Below are 21,811 nucleotides of genomic sequence, written 5' to 3'. Positions count from 1 at the left end.
GCGGGTTTGGGGTTACAAAGGTCCATTTGGAATCTCTGAATCCAAATTTACCCTCTCCAATCAAATGTTCTCCATTTATTTCAGATCATGATAGCTAGAGCTGTAATATCAACACATCTGGAGGGCAATTGATAACTGAAACCTTACCTAAAGAGTAGACTGTGATTTAATTTACTATATTATCAGATCTTCCATGGAAATTTTTCATTGAAATCATTCTCCATTTAATGTAAAAGGGGGGAACAGTCCTCGTGGGATGGTCTCTGATCTTCTAAAAATGTCAGGACTGCCTGACATTCATATGCAAGGAAATACTTTCCTACTTGGCCCTTTAAATATTTCCAGCATGATGTCCAGATATTTTGGTCTACAGTATACAGTCTTCATAAAGCTCATCTTAGCATGGAAGCTAATACAATTTGCCTGAAGTACACCACATTGGGGAAAGTTGGGTTACAAGTTCTTCATGGCAGGAAGTTTCCTTCCTTCCTTCCTTCCTTCCTTCCTTCCTTCCTTCCTTCCTTCCTTCCTTCCTTCCTTCCTTCCTTCCTTCCTTCCTTATTCCAGGGAAGTCATGGAATTATATTTCCCTCACCTATATGTCCATTTCTGTAGGACCTTTCTACAACACTGTCATAGAAAAGTAAACCCATTAGGCAATCCTTGAAGATTAATTCAAGGAATCCACTAGACAGTTCTTCTTTGTACTGTTTATTGCTCTTCACTTCCACTATATCTAATCCAATGCTAGGAGTGCCCTGATTTTTTCTTTACTTCAGATGTCCAGATTGTCAGGGTCATTGCTTATGTTGTGACAAGAGTATCACAAACGTGAACTTGCAGAACTGGGAATTGTCCAATATTTTGTAGAAGTGGAAATACAAAAAGTACATGAATAAAACCTCACCCAAAAAAGATTGCTTGTGGCTTTTAGGGGATTGGGACTAACTGGGACATAAGAATGGAAAGCAGAGGGAACCCTAAAGAGGAGCGCTTCTTTTTGCAAATTTGATTGCAGGTTCCATTTTTATTAACAAGGATATGCAACTGTCAAAGTCATAACATTCGTATTTCCCTTATTCTGGTTCATACAGGGTTTATTAACTAAATCACATTTGGCTGGACGTACCTGGTAAGCTTTAAACCACCGCGCCACTCTAAGCCAAAGCTTGTGGATTTCAACTCCCCAAATTCCCCAACCAGCATGGCCGGCTGAGGAATTCTGGGAACTGAAGTCCACAAGGCTTAAAGTCGTCAAGTTTGAAAACCCCTACTCTACCAGGGATCTTCAATCTTGGCCCTTTTATGACTTGTGGACTTCAACTCCCAGAATTCCTCAGCCAGCTATGCTGGCTGAGGAATTCTGGGAGTTGAAGTCCACAAGTCATAAAAGGGCCAAGTTTGAAGACCCCTCTTCCAACCTGTGGTTTTGTTAAGCACGAATGATTGAATCAAGCCATAGTTGGATGCTTACTAAAATGGCCCTCAAGGGAGATGAAAAAAGTCAGATTGACAGTCACAATCCTGCAATCAAAACCGCTCCGCTTTTTCATTGGCATCAATAAGCAGAAAAAAGGAATTGGGGTGGTGGTGGTTGATTCCATAGTTGAAGCTGCTGTCTTCCCTTGTGCCCCATCACAATAAAACACAACTTACAAATCAGAAAAAACTACAGTTGTGCAACAAGCTATGTCCAACAAAACAAATTACACTTCTGTGCTGCAGGATGTACAAAGCAGGCCCACTGCTTACACATCAACCAAAGCACACAAAGAGATCTGAGCTTTTCCTTCTCTCCTCCTTTAAAGATCTGATCTGAACTCCTACAGCTACAGATCACGACTGGAATAGTGAAAGCAATGTTGGATTTGGCATAATCACAACATTTACAGCAGTACTTCTTAACCTCGACAACTTGAAGATGTGTGGACTTCAGCTCCCAGAATTCCCCAGCCAGGCATGGCTGGCTGGGGAATTCTGGGAGCTGAAGTCCACACATCTTCAAGTTGCCAAAGTTGAGAAACATTGATCTACAGGGAGTTTGTTCTTAAATCAATCACAATCACTGGGCATAGCTCATCTCCTGCTTTGTTTGCAAAGAGAGAGAGGATTAGAAGTGAGGCCAAGATCTTCCCTGCTGCTTTGATTTTCCACAAATGGAAAAGAGGACGGGCTGCAGATCAAACAGAGTCCCACTGGGGGTGGGGGAGGGAAAGGCATCATTGCCAATCCCCACCCTTGGGTGCTTTTCCAGTTAAAGAGGCCCTGTGGCTCAAGGGCAAGACTTTTGCTTAGATCACTCTCCACTCCGCCATCCTGGAGTCAACCAGCAGCTATTATGTGTTGCTAATAACAGTTATGTATCGAGGGTGGATACTTGGATAGGTCTTGCTTAAGTCAGGAATGGTGAGATAGGATGGACCCCAAACCTCCATCCAGTTCATTGTTAGCGCTCCAAACCACCCAGGCTCCTTTGGTCAAAACACGGGCCACCCAAAATTTAGAGGACTATCAGATAGCAAGTAAGGGATTCCCCTACTTTTCTGCTCATCTGGATTTTTCCAGTCCAGATGCAGCAGCACCAACAATCCTTTGAACTCATCCTTTCCTTCCACAGCATCATTTGTCAATGTCACCCCATCCCATCCCTAATGTTCTTTGTCCACTGGGGTCAATGGCTGAGCAAATGGGAAATCCATAATGCTGGAAAAAAAACTTTTTTGGTTTCGCTATTAAGGAGCCAGATAGGTTATCAAAGACCACAAGTGTTCAGATCAACTTTTTTGATAGCTCCTCTCTCTTTCCCCTCCCCAAACCATTCCTTCAATTCTTCCATCCATTTCCTTTTGTTTCCAAAGATGCTTCATGGTATTGGCAATTTCAGGCAGACAATAAGTCATTTAATGCTGGTGTGGCTATTCGGGAATAGGGTGGCTCATCTTACAGCCTGTGGACCAAACTGAAACCTTCCAACATTAGGTATAAAAGAAATGAAGATGTCTCAAATTGAGTATTTTTATGTAAAGAACCGGTCCTAGCTCAATCTGGGAAGAGGTTCAGAGATTCAGGCTGGATTAGGGATAGAGAACAAGAGCCAGGCCATATTAGTCATAATGCCACACAAGTGTTTTAGGTTGCCAAAGCAGAAATCACCAGGTAGCATCAAGGTAGACCTAGCCATCATCTTCCCCAAAGCAAATGGCTTTTGTATGTCCGAGCCAGCTTGCTTTTTCATTCTACCCCCAAATACACCCATCTCTTTGTTTCTGGAAGGTTGCAGAATTGTGTACTTTGGAAAATGTCTAATTCGCAAGTGTTTAGTTATTTGTTTATCAAATTTATATAGCCGCCCATCTCACCAGATGTGACTCAGGGCAGCGTACAACAATCAAAGCTAACAACTGGTCAAGTAAAACAACAGCCAATCATGACAGCAACTCAATCCACAGAAAGCCTCAAGAACTTTCTTTGTAGCTGAGTCATAGGCAGGCTCCTGGTTCAAAGTATGGCTAAAAGCTCAGGACACTTGTTAAAGCCACAAAAAAACCTAGAATTCAAATGTTGTGTCCTACCCCTCCCTGCCAAATGACACACAGAGGCTTAGCTGTGTCAGTTGCGTATAAAAATAAACTGAATTTGCCCTTGCGCAAAATGAAAACCTTTTAGGCTTCCAAAGCTTTCATGATGGTTCCCCAGAGATCATTAGAGGAAAGCCAGGAACATCAACCCTCAAGCTAAGAGGAAAAAGTTTCCAGAGTTTGATTTTTTCCCCTTTATCTCCCCCTCACCCATCACCATCCCTCACACGGGACTAATGCTAGTTAGTTTCACTCTCTGCATAAAAACTCTTAAGGGGGGGGGTTGGTGATTTCTTTTTTTTTAGTGTGAGTTTCGTTGTCTTTAAATTTTTCTCACGCAGCCGTTCCTCCTATTCAGTGCCGCCCCGACTGTCTCCAACGGAGCACCCCATGGAATGACTCAGGTTTCACCACTGTTGACTCTGTTTAATCCTGTTCAGACAAGAATCTTCAGCCAGACTAAATATTCACATGACAAGCAGCAGAGAGAAAGGCAAAGGGGATTCAGCAACCAGGCAGTTTCCCTTCTGTCCTTGGTATGGGGCTATTCTTGTACGTTTTGACCTTTATCACGTTTATGCATCACAGGGGTCTTTTTAAGGGGACAGAATTAAGAGGAGATTCACAGAATCTGTCAAACGTTACAGAGCAAAATCTGCAGAAAATCATCAAAATCTAAGGCAAGACAAGAAACAAGGGATGGAAACTAATCAAGGAGAGAAGCAACCTGGAATTATGGAGAAACTTCCTAACAGTGAGAACAATTAGCCAGTGGAACAGCTTACCTCCAGAAGTTGTGGGTGGAGGTTTTTAAGGAAAGACTAGACAGCCACCTGTCTGGAACGGTTATAGGGTAACCTTCTTGGGGTCAGACTACAAGACCTCCAAGTTCCCTTCCAGCTCTATTCTGATTGAGAATCACAACATTCAAAATTCTTGCTTTAGGGTGGGTTGAGTTTTGTTTGATGCCAATTTAGTGTGTGAAAATCAATCCCTGGGTTCAGTAAACAATGGCTTTCTGGCTAAGCAAGTTGTGTGAAGTCCCAGCAAATGTGGTTTGTTCAGGAAATCATGACAAAACCTAGCACCCCATCTTGTTGTTATTTACTAGATGTGAATCCATTAACCGACTCAGTGGCTTACACACTCTTCTGTAAAATAAGCTCAAACATAAACTTAAGAATCAAACAAGCAGCAAAGAACAATTCTCTGCCAGGGACCACAAACAACCTAAGTTGTAACAGAACACTCTATTCCAAGAATGAAACACTTTATGGTATACCTGCCCCAAGGCCTGTTGGAAAAGCCAGTTTTTAATTGTCTGCATTGTTTATAATTTCACTTCAGAATGTAGTTTGACTGTTCATTCTACACTAAATAGGTACCGGGTATCCTGGTTTTGCTTTGTTGCCATCTTTGCTTTGGAATATCAGCTCTGGATAACAATAATAACAATAACAACAACAACAATAATAATACCACTAGATGGCAACAAAAATTAGGGTTTGGGGTATCTCTCTGTCACCATCTAGTGGTTGCTTGGGGTTTGGCAGCTGAAGAAGGTACAGCTAGCCTTCAACCTACAACTATTTGTTTAACGACTTCGAAGTTACAATGACATTGAAAAAAATTACTTATGACTGGACCTCACACTAATGAACATTGCAGCATCTCCATCATGTGACCAAAATTCAGGGCCTTGGCAACTGGCATGTATTTACGATAGTTGCAATGTCCCAGCATCATATGATCGCCATTTGTGACCTTCTCACCTGGCTTCTGATAAGCGAAGTCAATGCGGGGAACCAGATTCACTTAACAAGTGCAGTGATTGGCTTAACAACGATGGCAAAAAAAGATTGTAAACTTGTATGTGGCTTAACAACTGCTTTGCTTAACATCAGAAATTCTGGACCCAATTTTGGTTATATGTAGAGGACTACCTATATGCATATTATATTCATGGGCCATATTGCCATATTTAATATTGCCATATTCGTAGAGTATAGGTAAAGGTAAAGGTTCCCCCGCACATGCGTGCTAGTCGTTTCCGACTCTAGGGGCCGGTGCTCATCTCCATTTCAAAGCCGAAGAGCCAGCGCTTGTCCGAGGACATCTCCGTGGTCCTGTGGCCAGCATGACTAGACGCCAAAGGTGCACGGAACGCTGTTACCTCCCACCGTAGTGGTCCCTATTTTTCTACTTGCAGTTTTACGTGCTTTCGAACTGCTAGGTTGGCAGAAGCTGGGACGAGTAACAGGTGCTCACTCTGCTACACAGCACTCGGGATTCAACCCGCCAAACTGCCGACCTTCTCATCGACAAGCTCAGTGTCCTAACCCACTGAGCCACCGCGTCCCTTACTCGTAGAGTATAAAACTACATAAATATAAAAATACTGTATTGCTGGTACCTCCACACACACAGAAACCCCTTGGCCATTGACGTTCTTTCTTAAAGTTTGAAACAGGGCAGGAATGAGCTTCAGGTAATGCCCCCAACCTTCTTAAGAGGGCTTCCCATCCCCACCTCACTTTTTTCTACCTCCCGAAGAGTGTCATGCTAACGTCAGTCTTTGGACAATTCGGTTTGGTAAAACAAACTTTCTTTTTTTTACAAGCTTGTTCTCTTTTGTGTAGCTGTCAGGCAGAGAAGGGCGAGTAAAAGGGGGTGTAGGAAATCCTCCTTGTCAACAAAGTTAGAGACAAGGTGGCTGTCTTCTTACCTGGTCAAAAAGAAGAGGACAGAACTATCTAAATCAGGGGTCTTCAAACTTGGCCCTTTGATGACTTGTGGACTTCAACTCCCAGAATTCCTCAGCCAGGCATGCTGGCTGAGGAATTCTGGGAATTGAAGTCCACAAGTCATCAAAGGGCCAGGTTTGAAGACCCCTGATCTAAATCAATGTTTCTCAACCTTGGCAACTTTAAGATGCATGGACTTCAACTCCCAGCAGAGCTGGCTGGAGAATCCTGGGAATTGAAGTCCACTCATCTTAAAGTTGCCATAACTGAGAAACACTGATCTAAGTCAACCATCTACGGTAAGTCAAATAGAAAGTCATGGGGCAAGGGCTAGAAAAGGTGACCCACATTAAAAAGTAAAGCCCCAAACTCATTGTTGTGGCCACCATTTTGACATTTTTTAAAATCATTCCCTGTATGATTAAATCGACCTCATCGATTATTGATTTAGTCTACTTCCTACCTTTGGGAAATGTAGTGAATGATTAACTAAGAGCCCCCAAGTGTCACTTTGGATGGTAAGATTAAAAGAGGCTTGGATTCACACAGAACAATAATTTTCCCCACGTCTTATGTTTCACCAAGGTTAAAATGAACTAAGCAGTTAAGTTAGCAGTCTTCCAATATTTGAGGGGCTGCCACCAAGATGAGGGGGTCAACTTGGTCTCCAAAGCATCTGAAGGCAGGATAGGGAGCAATGGATGGAAACTAATCAGGGAGAAAAACAACCTAGAACTAAGGAGAAATTTCCTGACAGTGAGAACAATTAGGTAATCAGAGGAAGGACTTGCCTTCAGAAGTTGTGGATATTCTAACACTGAAGGTTTTTAAGAAGAGACTGGACAGCAATTTGTCTGAAATAGTATAGGGTCTCCTGCTTGAGTAGGGGGTTGGACTAGATGACCTCCAAGGTCCCTTCCAACTCTGTTATTCTGTTAAGTTGAACATGTTGTATGAATGCAGCTGCTGGGTTATAACTGATCCAAGTCATTATGTTGGGTGAACCTAGCCATTGCCTTCTTTCTATCCACTTAACCTCACCCTTAACTAACCATCTTCTAGGCCTGTGAAGTGAGCGGATGATTCACTACATTAGATTCAGTAAACCATGGTTCATTTAACCATAGGCAAGCGTATTTCAGGAACACAACCTTTTTTTAATGTTCACTATTTTGAACAGAATCCTATGCGGTCTAAACTTAGGAGAAACAAGCCCCAGAGAGGGGAATGGTATGAAACATCATATGAAACAAGGTGTGGAGACTCCGTGTGTAGGCAGAGATGAATCTTCCCCTAGTATGCAATCTGGGACAAAATTTCTTGGGAAATCTTTCACAATAAGGAAAACTTTAATTGTGCCCCTTCCCTACTTTGGAAATTGTGATTTGCTATGTTCATTTCAAGACCTGGAAAGAATAATAGGACACTTCATTTTCACATTCACAATTCCCGCCCCCCCCCCCTTGGTCTCAGATACAGGAGGAAGAGAAACCTTAAACCAGTTGAAGTCCATGAGTCATAAAAGAGCCAAGGTTGCCTAGTCCTCAACTTATGACCATAAACGAATCTGCAATTTTGATTGTAAATCACGCCGATTGTTAAGCGAGTGATCACATGACTATGCCCCATCTTATGAGCCTTTTTGCGGTGGTCGTTAAGCGAATGCTGAGATCGTTAAACAAACACATTTTTTGCTAGGAGGTGGGTTTTGTTTTTTGTTTTGCCAAAAATTAAAGTAAAATCAGTTTCCAGCAAAAATCAAGGTCATGTGACCACGGGAAGCTGCAAACAACTATGAATGTGGACTCAGCACCCAAAATGCAGTCATGTGACCACAGGAGGCGGCGGGAGGGGGGGGCCAGCCGTTGGAACTTTGAATTCAGGTCCTAAGTAGCTTTTTCAGGACATGTTGTAACTTCAAATGATTGCTAAGTGCCCAGTCGTAAATCAAGGAATGCCTTTAATCCTGACACATCCCTGCCTGCTGGCCATGTCTTTTGAGGATGATGGGAATGGGAGTTCCAATAACATTTGAAACTTCAGTGATGTGGTGAGGAATCCTGGGACTTGGATTCCTCACATTTTAATGTTGATGAGGTTAGGACACACAGATCGAGGATATGGTACTATAAAATGGATTGATTAGAGAAAAAAATGGACTGGTATTATTATACAATGGGGCAGAGTGGAAGAGGGAAGCCCAGATTTAAATCCCCACTTAGCCAGGAAGTTGAAAATGAGTCTGCTGCTATTGCTCAACCTTGAGCAATAAAGAGTGTTAGGGTTGCCTTGAGTCCTGAATGAAATGTAGGCTAGAAATGTAACACATTCTTTCTCTCTCTCTCTCTCTCTCTCTCTCTCTCTCTCTCTCTCTCTCTCTCTCTCTCTCTCTCTCTCTCTCTCTCTCTCTCTCTCTCTCTCTCTCTCTCACACACACACACACACACACACACACACACACACGCACACACACTGTCTTCTCCCTGCCACCTTGAGAAGTGAGAATCTTCCAATTCTCTTCAATGGAGACATGCTACAGTATTCAGTCTGAGGTTATGCAGATCTGGAGATTAAATCAGAAGACACATCAATGGATTTGCTGAATCAAATCCCTAGACTGGTCTGCTTTTGCATGAGCATCACCAGCTACGAAGAACCCAAAGATCATTTGCACAAACACACAAGTTACAGAAGGGCTGATGTTCCAGTGGTTCTCTGTGCACACATAACAAACACAAAATCTCCAGATGCATACCTGATTACTAGCAAGGTGCGTAAACCAGGATATACAACTGGATTGCAAGGAAACCTCTGCCTGTACAAAAGTGCTTTTTCACAAGGCAACAGTACATTGTATTTCCTTGAAGTCATTTCACCTCTCATCTCAGAAGATTCTTGGATGAGAAGTGAAACATCTTCAAGGAAAAACAAAATACCGTTGCCTTGTGAAAAATCACATTTGGAACAACCATGATCTGGATGACTGAGAATCTCTATATACATCTGCCTATACAGAATGCCAAACCAGTTTTGGGGCTAAATTGCACAGTACCCTCTTATTAAGAAGGACTTGTGGTTACCTTATTTTGGGGAAGTGCCAACTTCAATTCTTAGCACTGCACTGCCAGGGAGAGTTTTGAAAACCCCTTCCAGAAATTTAAGAAAGGCATAAATGATCGTTATATTTTCTGTAGAGAGGTTTGACAAGCGAAATGGCAATTTTGCGAGCATTAGGTTCAGTAACCCCACTATTTCATTGCCAAAGACAGTTGGGAAAAACTCCATTTGGAAAATCTGGAGAACTATTGCAATCCACAGTGACAAGGTGGGCCAGAAGACTGCTCAATGCTGCTTGGGTGAAAAGGAGAAGGAGGAAAGGTCCTTTGACTCCTGATCTTCTTGGACACATTTCGGCAATGATGCGTGTTTTCTGGCACTTTATTTTATTAAACAAATTAGTATAACTGCTCAACTGGCAGTGACTTCTTGCCACAATTGCCTTTTTCTGGGTTGTTTTTTTATTTCTAGCCTCTAGCCCAGGGGTCTTCAAACTTGGTTGGCCCTTTTATGACTTGTGGACTTCAAGTCCCAGAATTCCTCAGCCAGGCACGCCAAGTTTGAAGACCCCTACTCTAGCCCTAGTTGTCTTCCAACCAAAGAGCAACCAACTTTGACCCAGCTTAGGTTTTCTGAGATCAGCAGAGGAAACATTTGCGCACATAATTCTAGCCTCCCCTCCTCCCCCTTGCCCACCATTCACCCCCACTATGCTCCTTTGTTCATAAGCCATTGCACAGCACACCACTCCAGAACCAAACATTTAGCAGGTTGTGTGAACCCAAATTCAAGCCAGCTTCCTATGTTCCCATCATTCCCGACCTCCGTTCATTCCGCCGGGACCTGAAGACCTGGCTCTTCGAGCTCTCTGGCCCAGGCTGAAAATTTTAATTTTAGTTTTAATTTTAATTTTAACTGGGGTTTTACTTATGCAGGGACGAATATAATTTTTTTAATCTGTTTTTAACTTTTTTATTTTTGCTTTTAATCACCCTGTAAACCGCCCTGAGTCCTTCGGGAAAGGGCGGTATATAAATGTAATAAAATAAATAAATAAATAAATCATTTCTCTCAGACCAGAAATGCGGCTTATATTAACACTCATTCAGGCACTGTGCTGGCTTCATATTTACACAAAACACACACACACACACACACACACACAGAGAGAGAGTCCTGACTTGAACTGAATTGGGACCAGAATGCTAAGCAACGAGTTGCACCTGATTTCACGACTTTTTTTGCCACAGTTGTTAAGTGAATCACTGCAATTATTAAGTGAAACACACAGTTGTTAAGCGATTCTGTCTTCCCACATGGCGATTGCCTGATCCCCGGGATGCTACAACCTTTGTAAATACATGCAGGTTGCCAGGTATTCACATTTTGATCACGTGAGCATGGAAATGCTGTAGCAGTCGTAAGTGTGAGGACTGGTTATAAGTCTGCCCCCCCCCGCTGTTGTTGTAGCTTCTGTCACTAAACCAAGGGTTGTAATTTGAGAGCTACCTTTATCTAGGAACTCACACAAGAAAGTCTACCAACAGCCAATATCCTTTTCAAAATCTTGCAACTCTCGAGTAGATAGGTCCTATCGAAAGCCAAGCAGCCATCCCTGCTATTAGCTGGTGAGAACAACATGAGCATCAGACGCCTTCAGCAAGGGGGAGTTGTGTTAGATACAAAGAAAGGCACACCAATTGCAGTCTAAATGTTTCTCGGTGGAGACATGTTCGTCTGCAAACTTTTTCCTAGCTTTAGAGCAGGGGTCTGCAACCTTGACAACTTTAAGACTTGTGGAGTTCAGCTCCCAGAATTCCTCAGCCAGCATAGCTGGCTGAGGAATTCTGGGAGCTGAACTCCACAAGTCTTAAAGTTGTCAAGGTTGCAGACCCCTGCTTTAGAGGACTTTCCTAACTTTTATTTTTTTTCCTGAAATAAAGAAAGGGAAAAAAAGGCAAGGGAAAGACACCCATGCATGCAGTCTGTCTTGGTCTCTCTCTGTCTCTCATACACACACTTTCACACACACACAAACACAGAGACACACGCACACACAGCCTGGATTCAGGAGGAGGCCTCCTGCACATTAATAAAAGGCTTTACCTTTTTCATTCACCAAAAGCATAACTCAACATTTCAAGAGCACGCCTTGCTGCATGACAAAAATTTGCTCCTGGCAATCACGGTTTCGACCACAAACCACAGCGGGGAGCCGTGCTAGCTTTAACTCCTTCGAGTCCGGCACTTTGCCTGGCACACGGCACAGCTTTCCCGCACCACCTTGCCCTCCGCCCTTCAGAAGGGGCCAGCTGGATGGTTGAACCCCATCCCTGGGAAGGTAGATGGTGGGGGAGGGACAAGTTGAGTGGTAGGGAATTCTGGGAAATAAATCCATTCCCTCCGAGTCAGCACACCGATAAAACCTGCAGTAGGCGTGCGCCTGCATCGCCACCCCTATTTTGGAACGCTTAGGCAAAGAGCAGAGACAGTAAAAATGCCTAAAGTGCAGAATCATAAATGAATAAATAAACAGATAAAGAGACGTGCTGTAGACATGAATTTCTTAGAGTCTTTTTTTTCCTGCCTTCATTTTCTGGAAGGCAGTATTCCGTGGCTGATACAATGCCTGGTTTTCAAAACTGCATGGCTGATATAGCAACAGCACTTAAGACTTATATACAGCTTCATAGTGCTTTAGTTTACAGCGCTCTACAGTGATTTAAAGAGTCAACAATCACACCATTTCTGGAGCCACAAGATAAGAAAAGGCTTGAGGTTAGATTGACATCTCATTTTTTTTCTCTTCAGGAGCTCACAACAACAGCATATGAGGCTTAAATACCGCCCCATAGCACTTTACAGCCCTCTCTGAGTGGTTTACAATATAAGCATTATTTGCATGTTGCCCCCAACAATCTGGGTCCTCATTTTACTGAGCTCAGAAGGATGGAAGGCTGAGTCAACCCTGAGCCTGAGTCAACCCTGTCAGGATCGAACTCCAGACTGTGGGTAGAATTAACCTGCAATATTGTAGTTCAACCACTGCACCACCGGGGCTCCTGTGGGCATCTGTAGTGTCCCATCCTCACAGCTTTTCCCCACAAGAACATCCTGGTGAGGTAGGTCAGCTGAGGGGGGCATCTGGCCCAAAGGCAGCTGGGGAACATCTGTGGGATATCCCTAACCCAACTTTTCATCATTATTATCAGGTTGGATGTTGCCCATACTGGTCCAGAAATAGGGGTATTGACAGGGAAAGAGTCCAAAAACATCAAGAAAGCGGGTAGGGCTTTGATTGTATGGATGTGGCTGTGATTTTTGCTTTTTTGACCCTGACCCTGTGAAACCTGCTTTATTTGGGTCTGAAAGGATCACTATGTACAAGATTTCAAGGACAGCCATAGCCAGCATTCCCCTTGATCAGACAAGGGGAGAAACAAATTATCGTGGGTTTGATGCATCCCTGCAATATGGCAGAAGCTCCATTAGAACAAGCATTCAACCTTGTTTCTGTCCCAAAGGGAACTCCAGGAAAGAAGTGGATCAAAGTTCCCCTCCCCACAGGAAAACAATTGCCAGCTGTCAGTTGCTGACTGGGGAATCCTGGGAGTTGAAGTCCACACATCTTAAAGTGGTTGAGTTTGAGAAACACTGTAATGTTTAAACTAAAGCATTGAGCTGGAGAGCTCTGGGCACATGTCCCTCCTAACCATGGATGGTCCCTGGCCAGTGCCTCTCTCTTAGCCCAAATCCCTCCCAGAGTTGTTGTTCAGAAAAAAAAGGAATGAAAGAGTGCTATGTACACCACTTTGTTCTCTTGAATCAAAGAGGTCATTTGAATAAACAAAGAAACATAATTCAGTGATTCCACACAGACATGTTTTTGGGCCCTTCTCTCCCCCTGCTCAGAATTGGATTGATTGATTGATTGATTGATTGATTGATTGATTTCAGGGCAAGACAAGAGTTTCAGAGGTGCTGACGTTCCTTACTTTTCTGTCCCAATTTAGTGTTCAGCCACAATCAGAGTCACAATCCAAACACAGGACATAATCACTAGTTAGGGTGACAGATTCACCTGCATATTCTCAGATGTATTGGATGGGAATGTGGTTTCTCCAAAGGCCAAACAACTTTGGGGGGGGGGATTCAGCCCTCTTCCTTGCCCTCCACCTCTGAGCAATCTCCTGTAGCCAGACACTCTTCCAAGAATTAGTGGCTAAAACATATGAAGAATGGTGGCAGGAATTGGGGTGACATGATAGCAGTGTTCCAATATCTAAGGGGCTGCCATAAGGAAGATGGGGTCCACCTATTCTTTAAAGCACCTGAAGGAAGGACAACAAGCAACTTACCAAGGAGAGAACCAAGCTAGAAATAAGGAGAAATTTCCTGTCAGTGAGAACAGTTAATCAGTGGAACAACTTGTCTCCCAAAGTTGTGGGTGCTCCAACGCTAAAGATTTTTAAGAAGAGATTAGACAACTATTTGTCTGAAAGGGTGTATGGTTTCCTGCCTGAGCAGAGGGTTGGACTAGATGACCTCCAAGATCCCTTCCAACGTGTTATGCTATTATTTTGATAACTGCAGTCCCAAGACATCCAAAGGCTACCAGTTTGTCAGAGTGAAGACAGAGTTTCTCCTCACCTCAGCTGAGAAAAAGCATTCCCCGAAAGATCCTCATGGACTTGTGATGTTCACCAAGCCCTTGAGCTTTTCACCTGAACCCCTCAACCCTCACCTGCCTCAGCTTGACCCTAAAGATAACTGTCACTGATTGCAGATTGTCTCTGCATTCAGGTGCCTTCAGGTGGAACCCATCAGCATCTCTGTGGATGTTCCCCGGGATCAATCCTTTGAAAGCGATGGCCTGCATATTCAAAAGGTTTAAAGAGACAGCTGGGGCATCAGGACAGGGACCCCTGAGAAGAGGCATCACAATGTGGGGCTCCTTTATCAGGCTCGGGAGTTCAACATCACAAAAGAGGAGACACCACAACTATCCCAGCCAACTCTCTTTCCAACAGTCAGTGGAAAAGACCTTTTCTTACTCGCGGATGTAAACCACCCGATACACATTCATTATTGTCAGGAAGATTTCAAAGGGAAGCCGTAGAATGCAGATTCTTCAAAGGGGTGGATTTTTTTTTTGGGGGGGGGGGAAGGAAAGAGAAGAAAATGTAAATCTTTTTCTTTTCCGAGACTCTAAACTCTTCGGGATCGTAGTGGTGATGGTTTATGCAAAGCAACGTCATTCTTTTCTCCAAAGGGTTTAACTTTAAAATAGAACAATTGCCTTAGGAAAGGCATCATTAGAAAAACAGGGTTTTTTCCGTATGGATAAATTTGGCATGTCATAAAGAAGGCAAAGTTAGCCAAAGTCTGATCTAAAGCTGGCTGGAGACTCCATAGAGCAGGGGTCTCCAACCTTGGCAACTTTAAGACTTGTGGACTTCGACTCCGGCTGAGGAATTCTGGGAGTTGAAGTCCACAAGTCTTAAAGTTGCCAAGGTTGATGACCCCTGCCATAGAGCACATAGATAAGCCATTGGTGGTTCTCCTCCCGCCCCAACCCCCTCCGTCCAATCAGCCGCAGGCCTTAGAGGCAAAGGTAAAGGATCCTGCCAAGGGCAGTTGAGCGATCTTGAAAGAGATCAAGCAGAGTGGGATCAAAACATCCAGGATCCATTCTGAAGATTTGGAAATATCAGGGAGTCCCAAGGGGAGAAGGTGTCCAGAACCCCAAGATGATGGCTGCAAGTGTGTCATTAAAGTTTTACTCCTCATTTACATGCAATGCACATACACGTACGTGAGGTTTTTGACCACCCTTACAGGTAAAGAAAAGGGCAGATAGCTTATGATACCAACTATGCACATAAGCGGGAAAGAGTTTCCTTTCAAAGCACGTCTGAAAAAGCCCAGGCTGCACACTCAGAGGTGAGGATCTTAAATATTTCCCTGGAACGTGTCCAAATAGACATATGCCGAATGCTTGGAGCAACTAGGAGGGGGAAAAATGCTACACAGATATATGTAAGAGTTGTTATTACTGTGGACATCATAGAGCTGTGCTGCTGGGGAGGAAGAGGCATCTGTAATTTACTGCAATTTCACTGGTGGAAAAGGGCATAAATCAAGACAAAAAGAGTGTCTCTAGAACAAGCTTGTCAATTTGCTCCTCAGCCCCACCATTGCACCATTAATGGCAGGCTGAAGCAAGAAAATTCCATGAATGCAGATTTTCCTGTTACCATCTTCATGCAATGAAAAGTATTACTTGCTTAAAACAGGTCACAATTGCAGTACAAAAGTTGGCCTCGAACCTGGATGTATAAAAGAATTCATGTGCACTGGTTGTTTTCCAGCAAAGGAATAAGCTAATTCAAGGATCTGTCTGTCTGTCTGTCTATCTGTCTATCTATCTATCCATCCATCCATCCTATTTATTATATCTATATATCGTATCTATCTATATCTATTTACCTACCTATTATCTATCCATCTATCTATGAGAAAACACTGCATTCCCTTTACAGCTGAGACCCAGAAATCAGAATTAACCACTTTTAAGGTTAAAGACTGTCTTCACACTCGGCAGAAAACTTTGGTTTATTGAATAAACCAATATTGGCTGGGTTCACATATTATTGCCCTAAGCCAGGGTTTAAATAGATAGCATCTTCAAAACTAAATCAGTCGAAGGCTTTAGCCCATAGGACTCCCATAGGAAAAACTGCCCCGGTTCTTTTCACTCACATCATCTCCTTGTCACCACTGCATTCTTTGCAAATAAGCCAACTGCACAATTTAAATTGAGAATCCAGCCATAATGTACCTCAAGAAACCTTTTTCTATCCCCCCAACCCCCCCAAAAACCCACTAAGCCCACAAAATTACCCCTGCTGTGCCTTCATCAATAAAGTTTTTGGTCTATAAAAATCCACATCTCTTTTAAGTGTCATACCTCTGAAAGTCTACAGCCTCCACTATTTTTTTAAAAAATCTGGCCTGTATTTATTAAAGATGTGAGGAGACATCCATTAGTTGCACTGGGTGTGTTAATTGTCTATAGGGGCAGGTAACCTTAAATCCAAGTTAGTTTAGCCCAGGCTTCTTCGTTTCTTGCTGAGAACCAATCCTCAGTAAATTACTCCAAAGTTTTGTTCCATTCCAAGCCATTTAAACACCTGTTTTCCCTAACCCAATTCTGTGAAGGAAGTATATGGGGATGAATCACAAGTGAACCAACTTCAAAGCTGTCAGGACATCTCTTTTGAGTTTAGATTATGTTATTATCTGAGTCAACAGAAGTAGAGTGTCAGCCCTCACTTCTGGAAGTGTGCCAGGGGAAGATTGCCTCTGCATCTGATGGAGCAGGCCCAGCCTATTAACATTTGTCCCACAATGAAAGTGTTAGCCCTGCATTTCCACAGCAAACCTCACTGCAACATTATCTCTACATTCCTATATCTACTTATGCAGAAAAGCACATGCCATTACGCTCAGTGGGTTTATCTGTAGGTAATAGCCTTAGCTAATAATCTAGTGTGACATTGATCTACTTGATTAAAAAAAATAATCATCCTTCACCTCGCTACACAGCGCTCATTAGCATTCCGAAATCCCATTGTAGAATAAGTGTGGAAAGCAGAATTTCCTTTTCTTTCTTACGTTATTGTGTAGTGGTTACCAGCTATTTGTCCTTTCAAATTAAGGGGTGAATAAAACGCCTATTTTGACAGGCTTTCTGAAAAAACTCTGTTCCCCAACGGCTTTATCCACAGACCAGCAGAAATTCAGAAGCACCTCTCTGTGCCCTGGGAAGAATCTTGAATTCTCTCCCAGATGAGATGTTCTTATGCAATAAATCCAGGATCATATCCAAAAATAATAAACATCCAATACTCCAGAGGAAATAACTATCAGCTTAGCTGTACAGTACAGGAAAGGGACAACGTCTCCCTTGGACTGCTGTTCTTCAAACATTAAGAAGCAAAACGTAATCCTTTCCAACTCAACTGGCATTTGCGAGAAAGAGGCAGGGAGGGAGGCAGGGAGGGAGGAATATCACAAACTTCAGTTGCACCCCGGGCAAGTTTGCTAAAATATTTAGCGTCCCACGCCCCACTACACTACACGGAAAATACTGCCATTGCTTCTGAAACCAAACACAGCAACTCACTCCCAGTTAATTAAAGCAGCTCATTTTTTTTTTAAAAAAGGGGGAAATAACCGAAGGGGGCTTGGAATGAAAATTTCTACTTTTCTAATCTTTTTTTTCCCCCCTGGTTTTCTGCGAGAAAGAGTTGCTGGGAAATGCGCGGCGGCAGCAAAAGCCCGCTTCGAATCTCGTCGCTCCCGAAACGCAGCGAGGTTAGGAAAATCAGTCCACTTACTCAACGTCATTAGACATGGTCCGCCCAGGTTTCCCAGTGTCGGCTTAGCCAAAAAGATGGTTAGTTTCCTTTCCCTCCTTGGCTGAAGCGCTCCTAGTACCGTCTAAAGAGAGTCATCAGCTGTAAAGTGAAGGCTTTCTTTCAAGGTAGAAGTTTATGTTGTACAGGCGTTCTGCTGACAGGTAGGCTCTGTCAGATCCTTGCGCCTGATTGGCTGGGAGAGACAGGTGCCAGGAGACAGGTACAACTCAGCAGGTGCAGCAGTTAACCCTTTGCAAACCAGGCAGCGAGGAAGAGCTGCCATTATCGGAACAAGCTCTCTCTCTCTCTCTCTCTCTCTCTCTCTCTCTCTCTCTCTCTCTCTCTCTCTCTCTCTCTCTCTCTCTCTCTCTCTCTCTCTCTGTGTGTGTGTGTGTGGAGATGAAGAGAATTGGAACCGGTCTTGGGGAGGGGAAAGAAATAAAGGAGGAGAGAAAGTCCAAGAATGTAGCTTTTTCCTCATAGAAAAGTTTATTTTGTGCTCATCAGGAGGAAGGGTTTGAAGGCAACGGAGGGAGGCCGTTTGCTATCATAGCTGCCATTCTTAAAGGATGCAGAAAAATGCCATTCTGTCTGCACCCAGCAAGGTCATTAGGTGGTATCTGCCAAAGGGGGGTGGGTGGGAAGAGTGGGGCTGAAGGAAAAGTAAAAGTGAGGCAAGGGAGGTGAGGCATTGGGGCTTTGGGGAGGGGTTAGGCAGGGGGTTTTAGAAAGGGAAAGTTTTTTTTTTACTCTTGGGCCCCTAGACCTGGCAAAGCTGCACCAGCAAAATTTCCATTTGAAATGGTTTATCTAAAGCCATTTGTTGGCCAGACAGAACAAAATATCCAGTCATAGAATTGCTTCATGTACTGATCTATCTGTTTATGAAGGGCAAAGGCGTATGACAGGATCAAAAGATAAATGAATGTATGAAAATAAAATAATAGTAAAATAAAATAATAAAATACGGTACTATAACGAGCAATGCACACACATCCAAACTGTTCCACTGTTAATCGTGTTGATAGCGCTCATAATGTTAATAGTGTCGTATTGTACAAATGAGGGAACAGAACTAGACAATCTGGGACGTAATTTTGAATTCCCCTCTTTTCTACAGACATACACATGACATACAAATATCTTATCCTCCGTACTGCACCTGGCCCATAAGGGCTGGTCTAGGAATATGGGGCGGGTGGGAAAACTTATTTTGTGTGAGGAAACTGGTCTATCACACCCACGGCGGCAGCATCACCACTGAAGGATTTCAGAAGGGAACCTGGCCTGGCCTGCTGGGATGAGACCTTCAGTAAGTAATGGAAGACCCCTATCCCAGGATGGATGACATGGCGCTCAGAGGCACTAATACCCTGCTAAACCAGCCCCTCTTTGCCCTCCTGTCTTTTAAAAAATTGTTTGATTACAAACAGTTAAAGAGAAAGTTGCTATGCTGCAAAATGAAGTGCCAGGATCTAGCATTATATTTATTTTCAGCAATGCCCTTGGACTTGGATGCCACAATAGAAATTATGCTAGGCAGTGATTTTGCCTTCTCCCCAGGCGGGCGTTGTGACAGGCCATGCCCACCCTAACAGCTATTTGGGAAAGTTTAAAACATGCTATTAAACTTCCAAATGTGCTGGTGGCCCTCAAAGGTTGTCTAATGAAGGGGTGCCATGACATTCAGGGCAGCAGAGAATACGCATCTCACATGGATGCCAAAGCATATAAATGTAATTATGCACACACAGAGGCTACAATGGACTCAAAGTGATGCCAGGAGTGTGTGATGTGTCATAGGTCTGTTTTGTAATCCATCCAGTGTGGTATTCTGTAATCTTCAGTTTCAGAATACAGATTTGGGAAACGTTTACTTTACAAGAATATTCTTGTGCATTTGTCTTGACACACCCAACAGGAGTCAACGTGCAATACTCTTCTGGGTGAGTATGGCAGTGGGAGGGGGTACTTTTAATCTTAAGGACCATCTGTCCATCAAACTTCCCGCTGCTTAGAACAGGGTTTCTCAACCTCAGCAACTTTAAGTAAGATGTGCAGACTTCAACTCCCAGAATTCCCCAGCCAGAATGATAGTTGGGGAATTCTGGGAATTGCTCACAGCTTAAAGTTGCTGAGGATGAGAAACACTGACTTAAAATCACCCTCTGGTATCCTGCTGTGAATATTCTCACTTTCAGACATAAGGGAGGTAGAATCAATAAACGGACCCTTTTCTGCGATGGCCCCCCCCCAACAGTACAATAATTCTTTGATTCCAACTCACTTGTTATAGGTGGCAGGTCACAATGTGTGTATTTTCCCAGGCAGTTTCCATATAACCCTCCAGCATTCCCTATTTATTTATTTGTTTGTTTGTTTGTTTAATATACCGCCCTTCTCCCGGAGGACTCAGGGCGGTGTACAGAGTAAAGTAAGTATACAATAAACCAACAATAAAACAAATAAAACCCCAGATCTACAAATAAAACCCCAAATCTATCAGGCCAGGCCGGCTTGCTGGAATAGATAGGTTTTTAAATCTCGCCGAAAGGTGCGAAGGTCGGGGGCCATCCGGATTTCGGCTGGTAAGCGGTTCCAGAGGATTGGCGCACCCACCGAGAATGCTCTCCCCCTGGGGGTCACCAGCCGGCATTCTCTGACCGGTGGCACCCTGAGGAGGCCCTCTCTGTGGGAGCGCACAGGACGGAGGGGTGTTGACGCTGGCAGTAGGTGCTCCCGTAGGTAATCCGGACCCATGCCATGTAGGGCTTTGTATGTCATCACTAGCACCTTGAATTTCACCCGGAAGGCAACTGGAAGCCAGTGCAGCTCACGAAGCAGAGGTGTAATATGGGAGTATTGGGGAGCCCCCAAAAGCGTCCGTGCAGCTGCACTCTGTACCAGCTGAAGCTTTCGAGTGATTCTCAAGGGCAGCCCCATGTAAAGAGCGTTGCAGTAGTCAAGACGAGAGGTCACAAGTGCATGGGTGACTGTACGTAAGGCATCCAGGTCCAGATAGGGTCGTAGCTGGCGCACCAGACGAACCTGAGTGAAAGCCCCCCTAGTCACAGCTCCTATGTGATCTTCTAAGCAGAGCTGTGAATCTAGGAGGACACAGGAGGATGAGAGGAGCTTTATTGACTATGAATCTGGCATTAAGATATACAAGCCTGAGCTCAGGTGGTTGGTTATTTATAGCTATTGTGCTGTAATTATTGTTTGCCATTGTGCTGTAAAATTGTAGTGTTAGATATTTCAGTGTTTTATTCTGCTTCTGAAGATGACAATGGAAATGAGGAACTTTAGATTAGCAGTCTCAATTGAATAACTTAATCAAAATTTACATTGAGAATCAATTAGGAAAAAGAGCAAAGAACACAACCCGTTCAAAGAAAAAAAAACTGTTCAAAGAAAAAAAGTTCAAGAATTTATTTACATTTTTTGTGATTGGAAAGGGTTGAATAGCTTAGTGCATGAGACCATCTGGAACATCTGTGGAGGCAAAATATGAGTGGAATAACATATTCCCATTAATCTTCCCCTGGAATTGCTATTCTGAAACATGTCAGAGGTAATAGAGAACTGCAGTGACTAGTCACCACTGATACCTGGATTTTCTCTAGGACAATATTTCTCAAACGTGTCCACTTTTACGATGGGTAGACTTCCACTCCCAGAAGCAAGCTGACTGGGGGATTCTGGGAGTTGAAGTCCACACATCTTCAAATGACCAAGGTTGAGAAACCCTACCCTGTCCAAGCAAATTCTTTAATCCAGGGATCTTGAAACTTGGCCCTTGTATGACTTGTGGACTTCAACTCCCAGAATTCCTCAGCCAGGCACACTGGCTGAGGAATTCTGGGAGTTGAAGTCCATAAGTCATACAAGGGTCAAGTTTCAAGACCCCTGCTTTAATCCCTCTGCAAAGCTGGGCATTTGCTTCAGTTGTGGCCATGATTACTCCTCACAGGAGTGAATTCCAGGGCTTTTCAAGGCTCAGTTAAAA

General features: G+C 43.5%; 1 protein-coding gene across 3 annotated transcripts in view; it reads right to left on the bottom strand.

The window, feature by feature from the left end:
- GRHL3 (grainyhead like transcription factor 3) overlaps nt 1–17,953 on the bottom strand; it is a 53,281-nt gene extending 35,328 nt beyond the window's left edge. The window contains exon 1 of one of the 3 annotated variants that reach the window (XM_083369761.1): nt 17,782–17,953. Coding sequence is in view for 2 of the 3 variants with exons in the window: in XM_083369760.1 (XP_083225886.1) it covers nt 17,782–17,798 (17 nt within the window). In the remaining variant the exon portion in view is untranslated. The remainder of the gene's footprint in view (nt 1–17,781) is intronic. The other 2 variants (XM_083369760.1, XM_083369759.1) reach the window with 2 other exon arrangements.
- Nucleotides 17,954–21,811: the final 3,858 nt, after the last annotated feature.

This window comes from Vipera ursinii (genome assembly GCF_947247035.1).
Source record: "Vipera ursinii genome assembly, chromosome: 9".
Taxonomy (NCBI): domain Eukaryota; kingdom Metazoa; phylum Chordata; class Lepidosauria; order Squamata; family Viperidae; genus Vipera; species Vipera ursinii.
The sequence above is the reverse complement of the archived record's forward strand: the minus strand, read 5'-3'. Positions and strand labels throughout refer to the sequence as shown.